General features: G+C 40.2%; 1 protein-coding gene across 3 annotated transcripts in view; it reads left to right on the top strand.

Annotated features, from left to right (window-relative positions):
* Positions 1 to 16,416, top strand: part of ARHGEF3 (Rho guanine nucleotide exchange factor 3) — a 268,161-nt gene extending 251,745 nt beyond the window's left edge. For all 3 annotated transcript variants that reach the window (XM_075833917.1, XM_075833918.1, XM_075833920.1), the window contains 8 exons: positions 1,433 to 1,603; positions 3,974 to 4,036; positions 4,140 to 4,236; positions 4,319 to 4,395; positions 10,020 to 10,277; positions 11,279 to 11,449; positions 15,059 to 15,245; positions 15,736 to 16,416. In XM_075833917.1, the coding sequence (XP_075690032.1) occupies positions 1,433 to 1,603; positions 3,974 to 4,036; positions 4,140 to 4,236; positions 4,319 to 4,395; positions 10,020 to 10,277; positions 11,279 to 11,449; positions 15,059 to 15,245; positions 15,736 to 16,082 (1,371 nt within the window). In that variant the 3' untranslated portion in view covers positions 16,083 to 16,416. The remainder of the gene's footprint in view (positions 1 to 1,432; positions 1,604 to 3,973; positions 4,037 to 4,139; positions 4,237 to 4,318; positions 4,396 to 10,019; positions 10,278 to 11,278; positions 11,450 to 15,058; positions 15,246 to 15,735) is intronic.
* The last annotated feature ends 5,532 nt before the right edge of the window (positions 16,417 to 21,948 follow it).

Here is a 21,948-nt window from a genome sequence, read left to right as displayed (position 1 = left end):
TTTATGGGACACCCCCTTTAATATATGGAGTCTTTGATTTGCCAGAGATAATACAGCATCCAGGAACGTTTGAGAAGCCATAAGACCGAGCCAGAACATGTTAAAATCAGGGAGTGAAAGCAAAATAACTGGGGTAGCCAAAGACATCTGTGACAGCGTGTTCAGAAAATATTATCCTTTCCCTTTAAAGCTCCATGGGGAAAGTTAAAGTTCATTTCCACCTTCGCACACTTTGAATGTATTCAGTTGTAGTTGAGTCTAACTACTGCGCTCGTGACAGGAACGAATAACCATTCATTTATCTTCTATGCTCATTAGAGATATGGACAATGCATTTAAGATGCAAATATTCCTTTCAGAAGATGATTTTCAGACCGGACCAAGCTCTATGTACCAATTATAATTCTACAACCCGTAGCTAAATCACTTTGTAGTGATCGCCTTTACCCTTTCTCTACTCCTTTATGAAGTCACCATGTGTATCTTTAGTTTCTATAGATATATATCCATGTTTGTAATTCTAATAGGATGGCAGTGTATCCGAGTGGCACCTTTCTATCACATTTATGGGGCTATGAACATTAATAGCCCAGTACAGGATTTACCAAGTCTGGCTTCATAATGCTTATCCACTTTAATAACTAAAGTCAAGTCATACAAGCTCCTTATGTACTTGTCTTATCTGTGGTCTTTTCATTCAGCGTAATTACTGCATAGTTTCATCTACTAGTGGCAAATCTAGCAATAGATAAAAAATTTCCCTATCCTAATAATTATCATATATAGTACCGAGTATATAGGCAGTGAAATTCTTTTCATCTGACGTTGCAGAAAGCCTGATCATTTGGCACTTTCACAGCACAGGACTGCATTGTGGAGTCTCACAGGCCTCTTCAATCTCAGAATCGGTGGGTGTCCCGGCAGTTGGTCCCCAACTGCCCGCAAAGTGATGGCATATCCTAGCGATACGTCAACCCTTTGTGTGATAGTAATACCAGTGTAACTGCTCCTGTCTACTTTGAGGTGCATTTTGAGTTTTTCTAATCACCAGTCCATCTTTTTATATTGCATGTATGTATATATTGTAAACCGCAGCATAGTCCCTTAGAACTTTTGTATCCTTATTATTAACCGGGTAACGTGATTTTATGGAAATCACCTCAAACTTGCTTGAAATCCCTCTTCTCGCGTCTTACCATAACTTCTAGCATTAGTCTAAGGTTTCGTGCAATTCTGTGAATGTTCGTTTGTCCTCCTGGGTGACCTTGTGTTATACTGCTGCAGTTTAGTCTATATGTGGTCTCTGATGGGCTGATTTGCTGTATGTAGAACCTTACACTACGCTGCTGTGCGTGTATATACGCTGCTGTGCGTGTATATGTATATAGATAGTTTTACGTGATATTTACATTTTACCCCTTTTCACGTCCAGCGTTCTATTAGTTTCCGGGGTGACAGTCGTCCAGATCTGTTTACCCCAAGACCGTGGTCAAGAAATGCCCCTCCTTCCATCACGAAACGAAGGGACAGCAAACTTTGGAGCGAGACTTTCGATGTTTGTGTTAACCAAGTGCTGACATCCAAGGAGTTAAAGCGCCAGGAGGTCTGTACCGCTACAGAACAATATCAATGCTTACACTGTTTATATTCTTAAAGGGATTGTCCAGGATTAGAAAAAGGGTCTGCTGTTTTTCCCTAGAAACAGCGCCATTCTTGGCTATGGGCTGAGCCTAGTACCGTAGCTCATCTCCATTATCCAGGACAACCCCTTTAATTAATCGTCTATACTGTACCTGCACTGCTTTTTGCCATCCATTCTAGTGTGTGTGTTCCTTCTTCTGCTAAGCAGTTACATAACACGGAGTGGCGGTTTAGTGATCATTCTGAACATCATTACCTCTCAGCATGGTGTGTTTTAAGCACTATGACCATTGTTGAAGGATCACATAGTTCTACAAGGAATACTATAGACATTATTGAGTAATTATGTAGTAGCAGGACACCCCGCAGAGCACAGTGACATAGCAAGGAAAAGTGGCCGTTTTCCCTGCTTTAGTGTCTCTGTTCTCACCACCCATGTAAAACCCTTTATATGTGAGATGGGTTTGGCATTTGCCGGTAGCAGGTGAAGGGACTCGCTCTTCTCAGAACTTTGATCTTTGTGTGCTGCACTAGATGTGCTTTATTTTTTTCATTCCTAACATGGTTTTGCAAGGGGAAGTGAGGCAATTATTTATGAAAAATCCAGAGATGATTCCTTAGTTTTGTCATCTAAACCTAAAATGAAAAAATTAATGAGTTTCAGTGCAAAGCATCAATGTCCTATATGACTGGTTACACAGCGATTGCAACAACTGCTTTAACTGTCCAGAAACGTATTTAAAGAGGCTCTGTCACCACATTATAAGTGCCCTATCTCCTACATAAAGAGATCTGCGCTATAATGTAGGTGACAGTAATGCCTTTTATTTAAAAAAAAACAATCTATTTTTACCACTTTATTAGCGTTTTTAGATTTATGCTAATGAGTTGCTTAATGCCCAAGTGGGCGTATTTTTACTTTAGACCAAGTGGGCGTTGTACAGGGGAGTGTATGATGCTGACCAATCAGCATCATGCACTCCTCTCCATTCATTTACACAGCGCATAGGGATCCTGCTAGATCCTTATGTGCTGTCTTATACTTACACATTAACAATATTGAAGTGTTTAGACAGTGAATAGACATTCCACGGAATGTCTATTCACAATCTCTGCACTTCGTTACTGTTTCTATATTAGTTACAGCAGAGGAAGCGTGATCTCGTTGTAACCTGTCATTTACCGTGTAATCTCGCGAGATTACCCGTCCTCTGCTGTAACTACCACAGACAGAGTAACAAAGTGCAGAGATTGTGAATAGACATTCCGTGGAATGTCTATTCACTGTCTAAACACTTCAATATTGTTAATGTGTAAGTATAAGACAGCACATAAGGATCTAACAGGATCCCTATGCGCTGTGTAAATGAATGGAGAGGAGTGAATGACGCTGATTGGTCACTGATTGGTCAGCGTCATACACTCCTCTGTACAATGCCCACTTGGTCTAAAGTAAAAATACGCCCACTTGGACATTAAGCAACTCATTAGCATAAATCTAAAAACGCTAATAAAGTGGTAAAAATAGATCATTTTTTTAAATAAAAAGCACTTATAGAGCCCATCTCCTTATGTAGGAGATAGGGCACTTATAATGTGGTGACAGAGCCTCTTTAAAGTATGTAAAATAAAGATGGTGATGGCATCAATTAAAAAAACAACTAAAAATTAATAAAATAATATAAATATATATAGATAGGAAGTCCGCTAATGTACCTTCTTCAAGGGAATGGGTAACTGAGATGAACAATATCATGAGAATGAAGGAGTTGCTGGCCGCTGATCGGGGCAGACCCGAAGTATTTGTTCGAACTTGGATAGTATGGTCACTGTTCCGGAATGGCTCTGATTTGTCTCTTTGGTTGGATGGCCTCTTTTGAATGCCTGTATCGCTGCTTCTCTGCTGCTTTCGTTTCTGTATGTGTTTCCCTTTTGTTGTCTGGTCTTTGTGTTTTTCGTAACTCTACTTGTTTTGGACTCTAGCAATTAATAAATCTTTTTGGGACTGGTTTCCCTGAATATTGCACTACGTCGCGGTTATAGCGATGATCCTTTTCATTTGCTGTTATTATTTTTGATGTCCGGGAGGTTACCTCCTAAATAGTTTCTTCATGTTCTTTACAAAAATGTATTGTAGAATCTTGATTTTTTTCATTGCACTGCGTGCAATATTTTGTATATTTTTCTTATTCTAAAAAAATTGTTGATAAAGGAAAAAATAAAAAAATAAAATAAAAAATAAAATATATATATATATAGATAGATACATACACACACCTTCTTTCATAAATACAACAATGTAGTGAACATCTTTGTACGTCTAATTTTTCAGGCTATTTTTGAGTTATCTCAAGGAGAGGAAGACTTAATAGAAGACTTGAAGTTGGCAAAAAAGGTAAACTGTCACAGCCATGGACAAGAGTGGTGATGTTTCTGATCTGTGTTCCTGCACAGCAATTTTTTACATATTAATAACCTATTCATTACTTTTCATTCAGGCATATCATGACCCAATGCTGAAACTGTCTATAATGACAGAAGAAGAATTAATGCAAATTTTTGGAACCCTGGATTCTCTTATTCCGCTGCATGAAGGTACATATTCTGCTCAGCTTCTACTCCGCTCATCCACCCAAATGTTTCCTATTTTCTAATAGTGTTTTTATGATATCTGCAGATCTGCTCAGACGCTTGCGTGGCGTAAGGAAACCAGACGGATCCACAGAACACGTTGGCCACATCTTAGTAGGCTGGGTAAGACAGGACTCTTTTTTCAGATGACCGCTTGATTCAGCATCTTGTCCTTTCTGCGGTGGTTGGCTGGCATTATTATTTCACATACCAGTGATTGAAGAAGCGGCTCCTTTACAGACGTAGTAATCCTATTCAATTCTCCAGAACAAAGCAGCTACATGTCAGGGAATGTATCTCTAATCAGTAGTAGACCGTGAATGGTAACCTCCATAGTAAGCATGTCACCGTTTGGGGAACACAGGTTCATGCTCTGTTGATTTTTTCTGAACATTAATTGATTACTAACGGTGGCTATCATTGTTATTGCCGATCAGTTTTACATTCTCTATCAAATCCCTACAAGAAAATATCAGTTGATTTTCTAAGAAAATCCTAGAATTTCCATCTCACGAGAGTCACATGATATAAATTCTTTGTGGTTCCTGGGTGATTTCCACTATTCAGAGAGAAAGAACAGTGACTCTTACTAGAAAATGATACTTAACAGATATGGAATGTTTGGAGACAGAATTTCTACAAGTGCATTAGGAAGTGAGACTTGACTTTTTTCGCTTCGTGAAATGCAGAACTAAGGAAACTACGGCTTACCTTTATTTTAGGCCGCAATATCAGATCAGTGGGGGTCCATCTCCCATCATCCTCATTAATCAGCTGATTGGGAGGGCCATGGAGCCCCAGCAAGCACCGCGTACCCTTATTTATTAGGCACAGTGGTGGTGGATGTGACTGGCATTACAGCTCGGTTCCATTCACTTGAATGGGACTGAGCTGCAGTACCAGGCACAGCCATGACCACAGCCATGACCAAATGTATGGCACTCTGCCTGGTAAACAACGAAGGAGACCTGGCACTCACTGGAGCTCTGCTGCCCTTTCAATCAGCTAATTGTTGGGGGTGCCAGGAGTCAGACCCCATAATTGGATATTGATGGCGTATCCAAAGGATCCAAAGTCCCGAAATAACTTTATGGAATCATAAACATACTAAAAATGTTCTCAAATGCTTGTTTAAAGAGGCTCTGTCACCAGATTTTGCAACCCCTATCTGCTATTGCAGCAGATCGGCGCTGCAATGTAGATTACAGTAACGTTTTTATTTTTAAAAAACGAGCATTTTTGGCCAAGTTATGACCATTTTTGTATTTATGCAAATGAGGCTTGCAAAAGTACAACTGGGCGTGTTTACAGTAAAAGTACAACTGGGCGTGTATTATGTGTGTTACATCGGGGCGTGTTTACTACTTTTACTAGCTGGGCGTTCTGATGAGAAGTATCATCCACTTCTCTTCAGAACGCCCAGCTTCTGGCAGTGCAGATCTGTGACGTCACTCACAGGTCCTGCATCGTGTCGGCACCAGAGGCTACAGTTGATTCTGCAGCAGCATCAGCGTTTGCAGGTAAGTAGCTACATCGACTTACCTGCAAACGCCGATGCTGCTGCAGAATCAAATGTAGCCTCTGGTGCCGGCTCGTCTGACACGATGCAGGACCTGTGAGTGACGACACAGCGTGATCTCTCGAGAACACGCTGTGTCTGCACTGCCAGAAGCTGGGCGTTGTGAAGAGAAGTGGATGATACTTCTCGTAAGAAAGCCCAGCTAGTAAAAGTAGTAAACACGCCCCGATGTACGCACATAATACACGCCCACTTGTACTTTTACTTTTAAACACGCCCAGTTGTACTTTTGCAAGCCTCATTTGCATAAATACAAAAATGGCCATAACTTGGCCAAAAATGCTCGTTTTTTAAAAATAAAAACGTTACTGTAATCTACATTGCAGCGCCTATCTGCTGCAATAGCAGATAGGGGTTGCAAAATCTGGTGACAGAGCCTCTTTAAGGAGAACCTATATCTATATACTTATTTTAGGCACATATTTTGCTGTACATTTGTTTCTCTTTATCTTATATGGACATCTGTGTGTTACTAAATTGAAACAATGCTCGCAGTATACGGCTACTGTCTGTAATAACAGATGCTTTATCTTCAAATAATCAAAAGCAGTGGCATCAGTTATCATGTAGTTGTAATATAACGCAAGGTGATATACTATGTGCTATAGGATAGAACCCTGCTCCAAAATGTAATAATGGTAAATGAGGGTAAAGGTGAGATCTTAGACTACAAGAAATTAGAACGAGTAGTCTGGACTATCACTACTGGAAGGGTTCGTCCAATAAATGTAAAATGAGCTTGACTTAAAAACAAAATGTAAAATAATTCTAGTCAAGCCTAAGATATAGGGACAACATAAAGTACTAATTCAATAACAGGGACACTATATAGATCAGCGGTCTCCAACAGTGTCTCTCCAGCGGATGCAAAACTTCAACTCCGAGCATGCCCTGACAGCAGAGACAAGAACATGAAAAACAACCCTGTCCATATACGCGAGCCTCTATGTATATACATTGACTTGTATAACTCAGTGATTGACAATAAGAGACTTGTATCTGGTGGAAAGTCAAGTTGTAATAGATTTTTAAAACTACTGAATACTTTATATTTCTATACAAAATGTTTGAAAGTGAGGGAAACCTAGCAGTTAACTAATGATAATGATTTTAGGTAATACTACCCTTTATAATGAAGCAGAGCTACTTTTATCAGATCTAGCTGCTGCTGCTTGGGCCTCCCATTGTAGCACAGAGGAATGGCTGTCATTTACAGCTCGGCTTTGCATGCATAGGGTGGTTTAACTTGCTCAGTGAGGTGAGAATGTATTGTATTCCCCAGATGTAATTCAGCTTATCAGGAAATCCACACACCCAGCCTGGCCTCCTGCGTGGGAGAACTTCATTATCACCCCAGGTTGTAGGATAAAGCTGTGCAGCAGGGAATGATAGGTTACGATTTTCATACACCTAAATCTATACATTACACGACCTAATCTTTTGTTCCCTATAACGAGTAGGACCAATTTACAGGTCTCAGGAAGTCTTATTTATTCATCCCTCAAGGCAACTTAAATCAGCATTTAAATGGGAAACCTGAATTGCAGGTGCAGCAGTTTTCTGACATTGCCTATTCTTAGGTAAATTATTGTTTTTGGTATGGATTGGGATATTTCCTAAGTAAAAGAACACTGGTGTAAGAATTGTTACCCACTATATAACCAGTGACGAGTACATGCTGCTACAGTTTGTTTTGAGAGGACATTTTGGATCACCATTAAAGGGAATGTGTCGCTAGAAATTATTTTTTTTTCCAGTTAAACAATTAGTATTTGAGTGATTACACATTGTTTTAATTTTTTCACAAGTCAGGAAATATTATAGATTAGATTCTAATTTATAACATTTCCATGTGCTGGTCACTAGAGGGAGCAGTTCCCAAATTTGCAGCATGGTCACTGTGGTAAACCAACCTCATTGCTTTATGCTGCAAATTTGGGGTGGACACACTCTCCTCTAGTGTCCTCACACAATCCCCCCTCCCTTCTTCTGGCTAGTGCCAGGAGAAGTTTAAAGGTCTTCAAACCTCCTACACTGTGTGCCACCATTTTCTGAGCGACTGCACAGTGTAGGAGGATTAGATACAGGGCTCAGCAGACCGTATCACACGAAGATACAGGAACATAATACACACATCACATACACGAACATAAATTACCTGCTCCTGCCGCCTCCACTGGTCTACGCTCCTTGCGCCTTCGCTTTGTTGAACATATGGCCGGAAGCCGCGGCCGGAAGTCATCATCTTACTGTCCGGCAGCGGCTTCCGGTCCACATGACAATGGCGCCAGATTTTGCTCTACAAACTAACTTTGTTTTGGTCTGTGTGGGAGCGCCGTTCCCACACAGACGGCATACGCTTCTGAGAATGGAACGGCTCCCGTTCGCATTCTCTATGGGGTTGTATGTGCCGTATTCCATCTCTGTATGTGTCATTAATCGACACATACAGAGATGAAAAAAAAATGGCAGCCCCCATAGAGAAGTAAAAGTAAGAACACAGTAAAAAGTTTAAAGTCACAACACTAATAAATACATTTTTTGTTTATATTTTATTAAAAGCAATATAATAATAAAAAAAATTTAATTACACCTTCCCTTTAAAGTAGTTTGACCCTCCGAGCCGCATACTCTGTTTCTGCCATTGGGCCAGTTGTATGAAGCAAGGTGAACTTTGCTTTTTTGATCTTGCTTATGGAGACAAAGTGTAAGAAACGAGCTGCAGCAGTATTGTCAAAAATATATCTAGTAAATCTAAGAAGGTTACGACTCTATTCTCTGATTATTTTCATGCATGTCCATAAGACCACTATACAAAAACTGCTCTATTATTCATAAAAGTTTGGGTTGAAGAGACTGTGTGGAGCAGGGTCACTATACCCTAGTCCATGTGTCCTAGTGGCGTACACGTCATAGAGGGCCATCTCCTGCTTAGACCACCCTCCATTAGCCAGAGTGGGTAGGAGAGGGCATCTCCCGGCTCTGGCATACACAACCCAGCTATGTATTACATTGTTGATCGTTCATCTGAATATTCTATTTCCCCTGTAGTGGGCGCTGCAGGAGAAATGTGTGGCCGGGCGCAACTTCCCACGGCTTCATCAGCTGATCAGTGGGGTTTTTAAAAGCTGGACCTGGGACAGTGTCCCTTTGTTGAAGGGTTGCCACGTTGGGAGATCCCGGTTTATTGTTTCAGGGGCACCCATCAGTGTTATAGCTCCACTAGCCTGCCCCTTCCTATACTTGGAAATGTTTGAATATGACAATTTTGAGTTCTGTAAAGTATTGGAGAACACTCCTATGTGTTTGTACTTCTCCCATGATTCTCTTATGTCCATAAACACTTGTAGTAAATGCATTATGTATATATTTACATCAGTACAGACTATACTAGATATAGCCTAGTATTATAAAATCTCACATACAGAGGTTGACCTCTAAGAAAGGATTATCTGCAAGCTGCGTGTTGCCATGAATGTGTGCACAAAACTGTGTCTGACTTACCAGGAGTTATTTTAACCCATTTGTTAGGACTCAATAGGCTGTCAGGCCGGCTTTGTTAGGCTCCCGTTAGTGGCGTTCGTGATGGATGGGAGGGGCTGACTGCCCTTTGATTCAGTCGCTCTGACATGGTGTTTACAGTCTGTCACTGATGAAACATGTCAGGGGTATTATCATCTGGATGGAACGAAGACAAAAGAGTCTGAAAATTACCATTAACCTTATTCTTAAAGGACTCTATGGTATAGTTTCTCTTTGATCTTCATGACCCTCATCACATCTGAAAGGGTTTCTTGAAGTTTATAAATCGGACCCAACATTCTTTATGGGAAGTGGTTATGAGTATTTAAGCGCTTAGTGCGAGTTAACCATTTTTATTCACTTTATTTTTAGGCGGAAAGCAGCCGCTAGTAACTACTCAATCCCATTCAGAGTCTGAACACCTTATCTTATAGCTACTTATGTTGTCTCTACAGGCAGCATCACATTTTCAAATATAATTTTTATATGTACATTTTAGCTTTAGATTTTACATTAATCCTTGTCTGGGGGACCATTGATGAATTTACACACGCTCATCCGTATAACAAACCTGCCAACGATCCAACCATATCATTGCTGTATATTAAATCCGATGTTATAAGTACATTTTTCTCTCATTTTGCAGTTGCCTGGCCTAAACTCCTATGACAGCTACTGCAGTAATCAGGTGGCAGCCAAAGCCCTCCTGGACCACAAGAAGCAGGACCATCGGGTGCAGGACTTTCTCCAACGCTGTCTAGAGTCGCCCTTTAGCCGCAAATTAGACTTATGGAATTTCTTAGATATTCCCAGGAGTCGGCTGGTGAAATATCACTTGCTACTGAAGGAAATACTCCGACATACTCCAAATGATCACCCGGACCAGCAGCATCTGGAGGAAGCTGTAAGTTTTTTGTTTTTTTGGGGGGTAGATTTCCTACAACATTTCGGAGAATACGTCAGTGTACAGAGGTCCAATTTCTGTACTAATAATGTTATCTGATTGTACAATTCTGTACAGCGTTTATGAGAATAAGCAAAAGGCTATGCTTCTCTAGCATAAAAAGCTTATCGCTGCAGGTCCAGCTGTTGAAACGGTTTGAGGCTTCTTTTAGCTTTGGCGCCCGCTGCGGGGGTCATGTAGCATTAATTAGCTCTGATTAATCCTGAGTGGGACTCCTCTATGACATTCAAATTCCCTAATATGGCATATGGTAAGGGGGTTGTCCAATCAGGACAACCCCTTTAAGTTACAGAAATACCAAGAAAATGAAACTTTTTGTATTTTGTTTTTCCTATTAAGAACTGTCAGCTGTAAATATTATATCACTGTGTAAAAAAAAGATGAATATAAAATATAAATGTATTTATATATAAATATAAATGAAAGATCATACCAGCTCTCATTGAACGCCCTTCCCGTGAAAGCACTGCATGGTATCACAAGACTGACATGTCTCTGCACAATCTGCTAAGATAAATATACTGCTAAGTTCTATCTGGACAGAAGTTTATTAAACACTCTGGGAGTATTTATACCTGGAATCTTTTCCAAGTATGTCACCATCAGTGGTATTATATGTGTGTTTAATAAAAAAAAAAAAAAAAAGCTGAAGTCAGCCAGAAAGGCCTCACATGCCTATTTCTGCATTCCCCATGCTGTCAGGATTGTTGATAGCTTATCTTGCCGACTGTCATGGAAAGTTGAATATAGTACAGAGAAAATAAATGAGCGCTTAAATAATTTAGCAACTTTGGGCTTGTTCTTTTCTATTTTTGGAATATTTCAATGCCTCACACTGAGAAGACATCACTGTAATTGCTCCTTCTTTTTCTATGAATTTTATGTGTGCAGAATCTAGATGAATGGAGCCAATCCTAATGCTTTATCTTATTTTCTGGCAGATTAATATAGTTCAAGGGATTGTAGCGGAAATTAACATTAAAACGGGAGAGTCTGAATGTCACTATTACAAGGAGAGGCTGATTTATCTTGAAGATTGCCAGAGGGATCCACTGATTGATAACTCTCGGGCTCTGAGCTGTCATGGTGAGCTGAAGAATAACAGAGGAGCAGTAAGTAAAAGTCATTAATCTTTTCAGTACACAATGCAACAAAACCGGAACCTATAATATGCTGCTTAATACCTGACACTGCTTTTTTTTTTTTTTCTTTTTAAACTTTCATTTTTATTTGCCTTTTTCCAATTTTACATAATAACATTTCAATACAACATTGAACTTTGAATAACAATTGAAAAACAATTGAACATTTGCCAAAATGTATCGACATCGTTACCTTCACAAAATATTACACAGTAGAACGTCCATACAAGTAAGAATTTAGAGTTTACAATTAATTCCAACACACAACCAACCATCCCATTCCACCTCCAGTATTCCGTCCCACCAAAAAGACCTGTGCAAGTAGTCTAACAATACCTGGTATTGTCCTTATATCTTTCTCCCTGATACCTCTAGGATATCTCCAATGCTCCCAAAGAACCACTAAGGTGTTCTCTTGCGTACCACACTGTCTGTCTAAACGAGGTCATCAATTCTCTGATCTCCTGATCATCGAATTGAGTAACAATGAATCTTTTCCACTTGGTGAAAAAGTGTGCCGTTTCCTTTTCTTTATGTCGTTCTGTTTCTAGACGCTCTATATTCAAAAGCTTCTTCAGCTGTATAATCACCTACGATAGAGTTGGGGTTTCCGTAAGCAACCGGTTCTGCAATAGACATCTTTTTGCTACCATGAGGACAGTATGTATTATTGAGGGCACCCGTCCAGATATCGCCGGATCCTCCTCCTCAGGTGTTCTCATCTGATGGAACAACATGCATTGTGGAGACATTGGTATGGGTGTTGCCCAGAATGTTGTTGCAAACCTGCACATTTCCCCCCATAAGTCTTGTGTAGCTTGACAGCTCCAAATCCCGTGGTGTATATCAGATTTGGCCAATTGACATTTAGGACAAGCAATTATCCTATCAGGATTGGAGGCAGAAGCTGGGATGTTGAAACCATAAATAGCATTATGCATAATTTTGAAATACGACTCCCTCCATCTCTCATTTATAATTTTCTTTCTAACTGTCTTCCACCCTTTCAGTATAACTTCAGCTATATCTGGATCCCCCGTCTCTCTCTCCCACATTTTATAGCAATCCTTAGGATTCTGCTTAATGACTCTATTTCTAATGATGTGTTATAATGAGGATATCGAAGCTTTTTCCAATCTTGGGCCTATAATTTCATCAAAAGTGTGTACTAGCGCTTCCTCGTGCAGCGACTGCAACCTCTCTCTGCAAAACGCCACAATCTGCATTATGGGAAAATTATGTTTATCAGCCAAATTATATCTGTCTTTGATTTCCCTCATCGTAAGCCACCTTGGATGTTCAGAGTGCATTAGGTGTTGTGCCAACATAATATTTTTTTTCCCTCCACTCTCTAAAGAGAATATTTGTTTTTTTTAAATGATAACTTATTTTTTAGGTTTTCGTCAGTGTTTTCTGTATTTATGAAAACAAGAATAGTGCGGTCCGCAGTGCTATTCTTGCCATCAAAATACTGAATCTCAAAAAAGGCTGCAACAATGAGTCAGTGGGGTACGTCAGGATTTGTCGGTACTCGTTTGAAAACAGATCTGACATAGCTAATGGAGCCATAAGAGCAATGCTTTTCCGTTTGCAAACATATACTGGCAAATCCTCAAGGACCCAATTGGCGTAAAATCTGTTGCATCAGGGTTCTGTTATTTTTTTACATCAAATAAAGTGTTAGTCTTGTCATCAATCTTAACCCCAAACGCAAGTGTGAACAGAGCCTAAGCACTGCCACCACGGGTCCAAATGTTACTAGAACCAAAATTTGTATACCTATAGAGTGGGTTGAAGATGCTTGAAAATGCCCTCAATGTGAGGGTGAAAAGTTGCACCTAGATGTGGTGGTAAATAAACCTCTTTGATATTTTTGGAGTGCTGCTTCCTCGTCGATTTTTGTATATAGTGGGTTAGATTTAAGGACTCCTGCACAAGACCGTGCATTTGCGGCTATAAACTATCTGCAATTCCGGAGCAGCAATTGCGAATAGTATTTAACACATGCTAACCTATGGGCCAATGCACACAGCCGGTCCGCAATTGTGGTCCAGGCTCCTTGAAATCAATGCAAGTTTTGTGTGTGCACGGTCGGTGACTTGATCATGATTACAGTACGGGGCAGTTGTCCTGCAGCGAGGCAGGGACTCCTAGCGTCGTACATCACTATGATGCTAGGAGCCCGGCCCCCTGCAGTGTGTTCGGTCCGGGTCTTCCGGCCGAAATACGTTCCGTACATTACGGACGTAACATGGTCGTGTGAACCCAGCCTTAGACTTTACCTAAAATATTTTTCATAAGTCTTGATAAAATTATTTTTTCTAATGCTTTTCATGGAAGGACGACAGTATTGTTTATATGCAAGCCTGTTTTTTTGTTTTTTTTTGCACGAGTAAAAAGTTCCTAAATTATTTGATCTTGTGATGGTTTATGATCTAATTATATGATGTAGGACGTTCACAGTGAATTCACTACAATTTCATTATTGACAGATGAAGGTCATTGGTCTCTTTTTAACTCTTCAACACTTTTATGCGACACCCTCAGATCAAGTTGTGTAAAGTCAAATCCTCTCTATTCTTACATGGCGCTCATTAAGCCTCCCATGACCCCCCCCCCCCCCCACCCGTCACCTCCCCACTGCCTTTCAACAACAGTGAAGGATTTGACATCAGCCAGAACTGAAGCACTTTGATCTTTGTAGCTGCTGCTCTTCAGATGTGATCATTTTGTTATTTGTACTGATTACATGATTATTGAAGTTCTTACATCTCGTATTTCACTCCAGCTGCCATTGTTTTATGTAACCTTTCCATTATATTCAGCGCCATGTGTCACTCAGATGAAAGAGCACTTTGCATCTTGTAGGGTCCAGTTTCATTCATAATAATGTATACTGGGTTTTGAAAGGATCTCCTGCTGCAGACAAACTTCTGCTGAATCTCTAGAAAACTGACAATATTTTTAATAATTGCAGACTATTCGCAAAATATACTCCCTGTTCAAACTGTTTACACAAACTAGTGTATTGTGGGCTGATCAGATGATTCTAATAAAGGTGGCTATAAACTTATGATTGGGATCGGCAAATTTGCAGCCAATGGATTGTATGATCGTTTGTATGAATGACCAACATGCTAGACTAAACTGGTGGCAGATCAGCGACGTAGTTAAAAAATAATGTTCAAAAAAGGAATGCAGTTGCGCAAAGTGAACGAAAAAATCCAACATGACCGATCACTTTTTCAGCAGACATAGATCATCGTGAACAGTCAACGACGATCGGCCAAAGTTGTCCAATTCGGGCGACTTTACGCTTATGTGCATGGTCATCGTAAGAATTTACCAGGAACTAGTGGAATCACCGCCCCATAAGGAATTTTTTTTCCCTCCTGCTTTATTGACATCACTAGTTTCTAGTAAAGGTGTGTTTGTCACTAGCCACAGTAAATCAGTTACTGTGCAATTTTTATCATTATCTTACTTCTATAATATCTACTATGGTAATATTTGGTTAATATTTTACTGGCAAATAAAAAAAAATTATCTGTTATTTATCAGTTGACCTTTCTCTTCCAGAAATTTCATGTGTTCCTCTTTCAAGAAGTCCTGGTAATTACAAGAACTATAACACAAAATGACAAAGTTTACTATCAGCTCTACCGACAACCAATCCCTGTAAAGGAACTCGTAGTGGAAGACTTGCAAGATGGGGAGGTCCGTGTGGCCGGATCATTACGTGGTGCCTTTACCAACAATGAGAGAAGTGAGTCTAACTTTGCAAACATTGACATAAAGTTCCAGTGGGGGTTAAAAAAAAATTACATTTTGCAGTTGAGCTTTTGTTTGCAGGTTGTTGCTATAAAATATATGGTCAGTAGTTACATGTTCTAAATGCTATGAAACATATTTTGTGAATAGGTTGTTTTAACTGGCCAAGGTTGTGTGGCTGATTCTGCAGAGTTTAAAAGGTAACTAAACTTTTTAAAAACTTTTGACATGTCACAGTGACATGTCAGAAGCTTTGATTGGTGGGGGTGGGTTTGACCACTAACACTTGGGATATGCTTTTGTCATCAATCTTTTGTACAGAACCCCATTAACTAGAGCTAGAATTGCTCTAGAGAGGGATTCCGTGCAGTACTAGATCTGTGACTTCTTGGTTTGTACCAATGTGTCATAAATATGCATGACTATAAATGCAGAATAGTAAAAACTGTATGTTCATCGTTTTCTCTATATGTTTCTATTTGCAGTTAAGAACTTTTTCAGAGTAGGCTACAAGAATAATTCCCATGCCCTGGCTCATTCTTTTCAAGCAAATGACACTTTTAACAAGCAACAGTGGCTGAATTGTATCCGGCAGGCAAAAGAGTCAGTCCTGTGTTCTGGACGAGACAACGTGTTGCCTTCAGAAGGACATTTGTTAATACCTGCAGAGGGAAGCAGTGATCCTCCGCAGGCCACAAGGTTTGAACAAATGGACCACTCAGATAGTATCTCAGACTGCAGTATGGACACAAGTGAGGTCAGCATGGACTGTGAACAAATGGAACAGACAGACTGTAGCAAACACAGCAAGCAGGTTGAGAGCGATGTTTGACAAAACCTGGAATTTACCTGCTCGTTACCTGTACAGTATTTGCATTCCATGTATGGGGCAGTTGGAGAAGCACTTTTATAACATTCTTGCAGAGGCGTCATCAGGACTTGTAGTATTCATGGACAAGAGTACTGTAGCAACCAGCTTAAACTGCGAGCTGGACCTGCACCTACCCCGATCTTCTGAATCAGCTGTGCATTAGGATAGATTACATCTATCCAGAAAGTTTCACTGGCACACGGTCAAGAAGAGTCTCTTAAACTACTGTCTATATGTGTATCATGTACAAAAAATATGTTTACTGTAAAAAGAAAAAAAAATATTATTTTCTACAGATCAACATTGTGTTTTCATACAAATGCCTCATTTTGTGTTTCAAATAAGGAAAATTTTGATAGGACATTAAGAAAGTATGAAATTCAGCAGGTGAGTTAAAGGATACTGCTAGGATATGCCATCACTTGTTGATAGGTGGGGATCCGACCGCCAGGGCCCCCACCGATTCTCACAATGAGAACTCCTTTACAGTCTTTCCCTGCAGTGGGTGGACAGAGTTGAAGGGGCTTCCACCCCTTTGTTTTTGATATTGGCCAGAGATCGGACGCCCAGCAATCATTATCTTATGGCATAGTGATATGCCATAACTTTATAGGTTTACCCTTTTAATTTATGCATCTGCAAAATGTCGCAGTATCTGGACAGTTTTTAGAAACAGTTGGTTTTTGCAATCCTGGCTAGCAGTTGAGATGCAGTGCTTCAAACGGTGGGGGTCTGAGCACTGAGACCCCCACCGATCGCTGAGACGAAGTGGCAGAAGAGCTTGGGTGAGCACTGTGCCGCTTCGTTTTTGATTGGCTTTCCTCTAAAAACCAGAGCAAGTGGTGTACGGGCTTAATAGAAAGTCTGTTGAGCCTGTACACTAATTGCTCAACTTTCCGAGAAAAGCCTAACAGAAACGATTACCCGAGCACTTTTGCCGCTTTGTTTTAGCGATCAGTTTCATTGCTCGAACTCCCACCGATCAAAACTTCTGACATGTCACTGTGACATGTCAGAAGTTTTTTGAAAGTTTAGTTACCCTTTAATTAAAGCAGAGTAAAGGGGGTTTTACACAGCTCGATTATCGGGCAGACGAGCGTTCATATAATGCTCGTTGACGATAATTGCCCTGTGTAAACAGAGGAACAATCAGCAGATGACCGAGCAAACTGCTCGATCATCTGCTGGTCGCATCGTTTTAAAAAACTAAAATATTATCGTTGTTGGCAGCACATCTCCCTGTGTAAACAGGGAGACGCGCTGCCGACATGCTGACAATGGATGGGGACGAGCGATCGGAGTAACAAGGGGGCACTTCCTCCGTCTGGAAAAAGAAAGGTTCAAGCTGCAGAGGCGACAAGCCTTCTTTACTGTGAGAACGGTGAATTTATGGAATAGTCACCGCAGGAGCCGTCACAGCAGGGACAGTAGATGGCTTTAAAAAAGGCTTAGATAATTTCCTAGAACAAAAAAATATTAGCTCCTATGTGTAGAAATTTTTTACTTCCCCTTTCCCATCCCTTGGTTGAACTTGATGGACATGTGTCTTTTTTCAACCGTACAAAACTATGTAACTATGTATATATGTCTCGTTGATTGGCGCTCGTTACACCGGCCGCTTATCGGCCGGTGTAAAAGGGTCTAAAATGTAAGTTTACTAGGTTAAAAAGATAATCCATGAATATGTCAACAGTACATGTTTATTAGCTCATCACTGGGATTAGTATAAATACCCTCATACTTGATAATGCAGTTATTTCAGGGTAAATTAATGTTTGTTACTCAAGATGACGTTTTCCAAATAATTTAATCAAAACTATAGAGAATGCCAACATTCTCTGGTGCCAACATTTAGTTTGTCGGAATATTCAGAGTTCACGTTTTCGGAATTGCCTTTAGTTATTATTTCACGTCATTGCGCCATAATTGTAAGTGGTTCACATGATCGTTACTTTAAATATCATACAGATAACCCGGTATGTGCTGATCAGCCATAGAGATCACCTTTACATTACACACATTCTCAAAAATAAGCTAATAAAATACAAATATCTTATATCATGGTGAAGAGGAATAGTCTACATAGTGCCACCTTATTACACAGCACAGTAAAGCAAAGGAGCATTTTTGTTGTCCCAGTCACATTACTGTAGTTGAGGGTGCTCTGTATGAATAACTCTTTCACACAGATATAAGATGGTCATACAGCAAAATGTTTCACCATGGGTCATAAAGTCTATTTACTTGTTGCAGTCAAATAATGTTCCTTTTGCTTAAATTTTTTCGAAAATTTTGGCAAAAAAAACCGCAACCTGGCCAAAAGGTGTAAAGTTCTAACCTTTTGCCAATAGTTGAAAAACACAAAGCTGTGTTACTTTTTTAATTTTGTACACATATTCCTATCGTTGCTCTCTGTTTTCCCAGCTTTCTATTATGTGACACCTGTCTTGTGCTGTACACAATGACTGTTGGTGTCCGTGGCTATTGCTCCTGTTAGTGTACGTGGCCAGCAATAAATGAAAATTATTAATAGAATAGGAAAAAAGTGGAGTAAGGTAAAGGGGTTTTTCAGAGAGAAAAAATGTATGGCCTAATGGCTGTAATACTGTGAACCGCCACTACAAGTGCGTTGGCGTTTCACAGTACGAAGCATTGTAGGAATAAGGGGGAGAAAAATACAAATAGTTTATTGCGGAAGTGACAAGAGTTTAATTCCCACCGATCAGTAATTGATGGCCTATACTAAGGACAGGCCATCAATTTTTCTCTCTCTGGAAACCCCTTTAAATTATACTTGAAGAATTTCTTTATCAACCATGATCTGCCCATAAATCAAAGCGCAAAAAGCTGTTGAAGTGGTTTGTGTTTTTGCACAGCACAAGAGGCCACGAGGTGGTGTTTTTAAACTACTTGATAAATACCTGTTGGGTGTTTTTTAATATTTACATGCCATTTGAGATGGTTTCTTTTGATAAATTATGTAAAGGTCATGGTAATGAGAAGATACAAGAAGGTAGCTCTTTTACTTGGCTGATGTATTGATTACTGGCAGCTGACATAGGAACTCCAAGCAAGAAAATAGTCTTCACAAAACGATTAGCGCTGAAACACCAGCTACTCACTAATCTGCCGCTATCCATACCATGAACTTGTCTGTTTAAAAAAAACACAAAATGTTATTTTCTGCAGGTTACTGCAAACACACATGTCAATCAGTAATATTTTACATATTATTTTTTACTTCTATTTATAGTATAAATATGGTGAATGGTTTGTGGTTTACTGAGCATCACAAGACGTGTATATAAAATGTGTTCAAAAACACAGAATAACCAATGTCTTCTGACGTGTTGAGAAGATCTGGCCAGTACAGCGACTTGTATATTTTTCTAAAATTATATATACATATATAAATATTGCATAATGGCCTCAAGTTATTCTGGAAGCGAAAATAAATCACATTCAACTTGTAAATCATCTCTTGTGGTTTTACAGAATAGTACCAAATAGCCAGAGATCTACTCATAGCTTAGAGGACCTATTACTTTTTGGGAAACCTCATAAAGTAATAGAGGGCCAAAATATAAAGCATCTCTAAGGCTATGTTCACACGGGGTATTTTGCCGAGTTTTTTGACGCGGAAACCGCGTCGTAAAACTCGGCAGAAACGGCCCGAGAACGCCTCCCATTGATTTCAATGGGAGGCGTCGGCGTCTTTTTCCCGCGAGCAGTAAAACTGCCTCGCGGGAAAAAGAAGCGACATGCCCTATCTTCGGGCGCTTCCGCCTCCGACCTCCCATTGACGTCAATGGGAGGCAGGAGAAAGCGTATATCTCGCTGTTTTATGCCCGCGGCGCTCAATGGCCGCGGGCGAAAAACGGCGCGATAATTGCTGTTCACACGGAGTATTTTGGGGGAGGAATATCTGCCTCAAAATTCCGTTTGGAACTTTGAGGCAGATATTCCTCCCCCAAAATACTCCGTGTGAACATAGCCTTAAACATATATTGTTTAGAAAAATAAAAAGTTTTCTCTAATTTCGTGATAAAAGAACTGGCCCTTTAAGAGCTGAGACGTCTTCACATGTAGTAGTTAGCAGTCCAAGTCTCATGAAATTTCGACTGCTCTGTTCGGCTAGGGCTACACCTAGACCTTTTGTAGAGCTACTGATTGATTTTAACTATTGAGAGATACAGCTGCAGTCCAAATTAATACATTGAGTTGAATCTTGTGGACTGAAGCGTTAGGGTATGTTCACACGTAGTCAACAAAAACGTCTGAAAATCCAGAGCTGTTTTCAAGGGAAAACAGACCCTGCTTTTCAGACGTTTTTTTACCAACTCGCATTTTTCGCGGCGTTTTCACGCCGTTTTTTACGTCCGTTTTTGGAGCTGTTTTCATTGGAGTCTATGAGAAAACAGCTCCAAAAACGTCCAAAGAAGTGTCCTGCACTTCTTTTTACGAGGCGTAATTTTACGCGTCGTAATTGCCGTATGACGCGTAAAATTACGCGTCGTGTGGACAATACAGCGTTCTACCCATAGAAAGTAATGGGCAGATGTTTGACGACGTATTTGAGACGTATTTCCAGACGTAAAACGAGGCAAAATACGCCTCGTATACGTCTGAAATTTGGCCGTGTGAACATACCCTAAGGGTATGTGCACACGTAGTGACCAAAAACGTCTGAAAATCCAGAGCTGTTTTCAAGGGAAAACAGACCCTGCTTTTCAGACGTTTTTTGACCAACTCGCATTTTTCGCGCCGTTTTTGTGGCGTTTTTTACGTCCGTTTTTGGAGCTGTTTTCATTGGAGTCTATGAGAAAACAGCTCCAAAAACGTCCAAAGAAGTGTCCTGCACTTCTTTTGACGAGGCTGTATTTTTACGCGTCGTCGTTTGACAGCTGTCAAACGACGACGCGTAAATAACAGGTCGTCTGCACAGTACGTCGGCAAACCCATTCAAATGAATGGGCAGATGTTTGCCGACGTATTGTAGCCCTATTTTCAGACGTAAAACGAGGCATAATACGCCTCGTTTACGTCTGAAAATAGGTCGTGTGAACCCAGCCTTAAAATCAATCAGTAGCCATTTAAAAAGTCTAGGTGTAGCCCTGGCCTTAGAATTCTTGCTTCTGATCTGGGAGAGTCCACTGTGAGGAAGCGTACAGTTAGGGTATGTTCACACGCAAACTCAAAAAAGTCTGAAAATACATTTCTATAGCGTCAAGGAAAAACGTCTCCAAAAATGTCCCAAGAAGTGACCTGCACTTTTTCACGCCCATTTTGTTACGCGGCCGTTTTTCAAAACAGCCGCGTAAAAAAACGGCCCACGGAACAGAATGCCATTTTCCCATTGCAATCAATGGGCAGATGTTTGGAGGCGTTCTGCTCCTGAAAAACAGCCGAAAATAGGCTGTGTGAACATACCCTTAAGGTCCTATTAGACAGGCAGATATTCTTTCATAAACGAGCTCTGAGTGATGACTTAGCGAGTCGTTTGCGTTCAAAAGACGGTCTATTACAAGTAACAATAATTGCTGGACTTTCGCTGTTCAGATGTTACTGCGATCGTTGCGCATTCTCCCACGCCTTATCTCTGAAGTGGTAATTACTGGAAGATTTCTAGTTAGATGAGGGGATGTGGCGGCGAGGAACGATAACCTTTCATTCAGGTAGATGTGGCCGATAAACGGAAATCCAGCGATTTATCTTTCGTTGTTCAATTGTTGCAGGCTATTACATGTGGCAATTATCCCTTGCATTCAAACAATTATACAATAATTCATACGGTAATTACTCTGTCTAATAGGGCCTTTAGTGTACA

The sequence above is a fragment of the Rhinoderma darwinii genome, chromosome 7 (assembly GCF_050947455.1).
Source record: "Rhinoderma darwinii isolate aRhiDar2 chromosome 7, aRhiDar2.hap1, whole genome shotgun sequence".
Classification (NCBI taxonomy): domain Eukaryota; kingdom Metazoa; phylum Chordata; class Amphibia; order Anura; family Rhinodermatidae; genus Rhinoderma; species Rhinoderma darwinii.
Note: the sequence above shows the minus strand (reverse complement) of the source record. Positions and strands in the feature narration are given on the sequence as shown.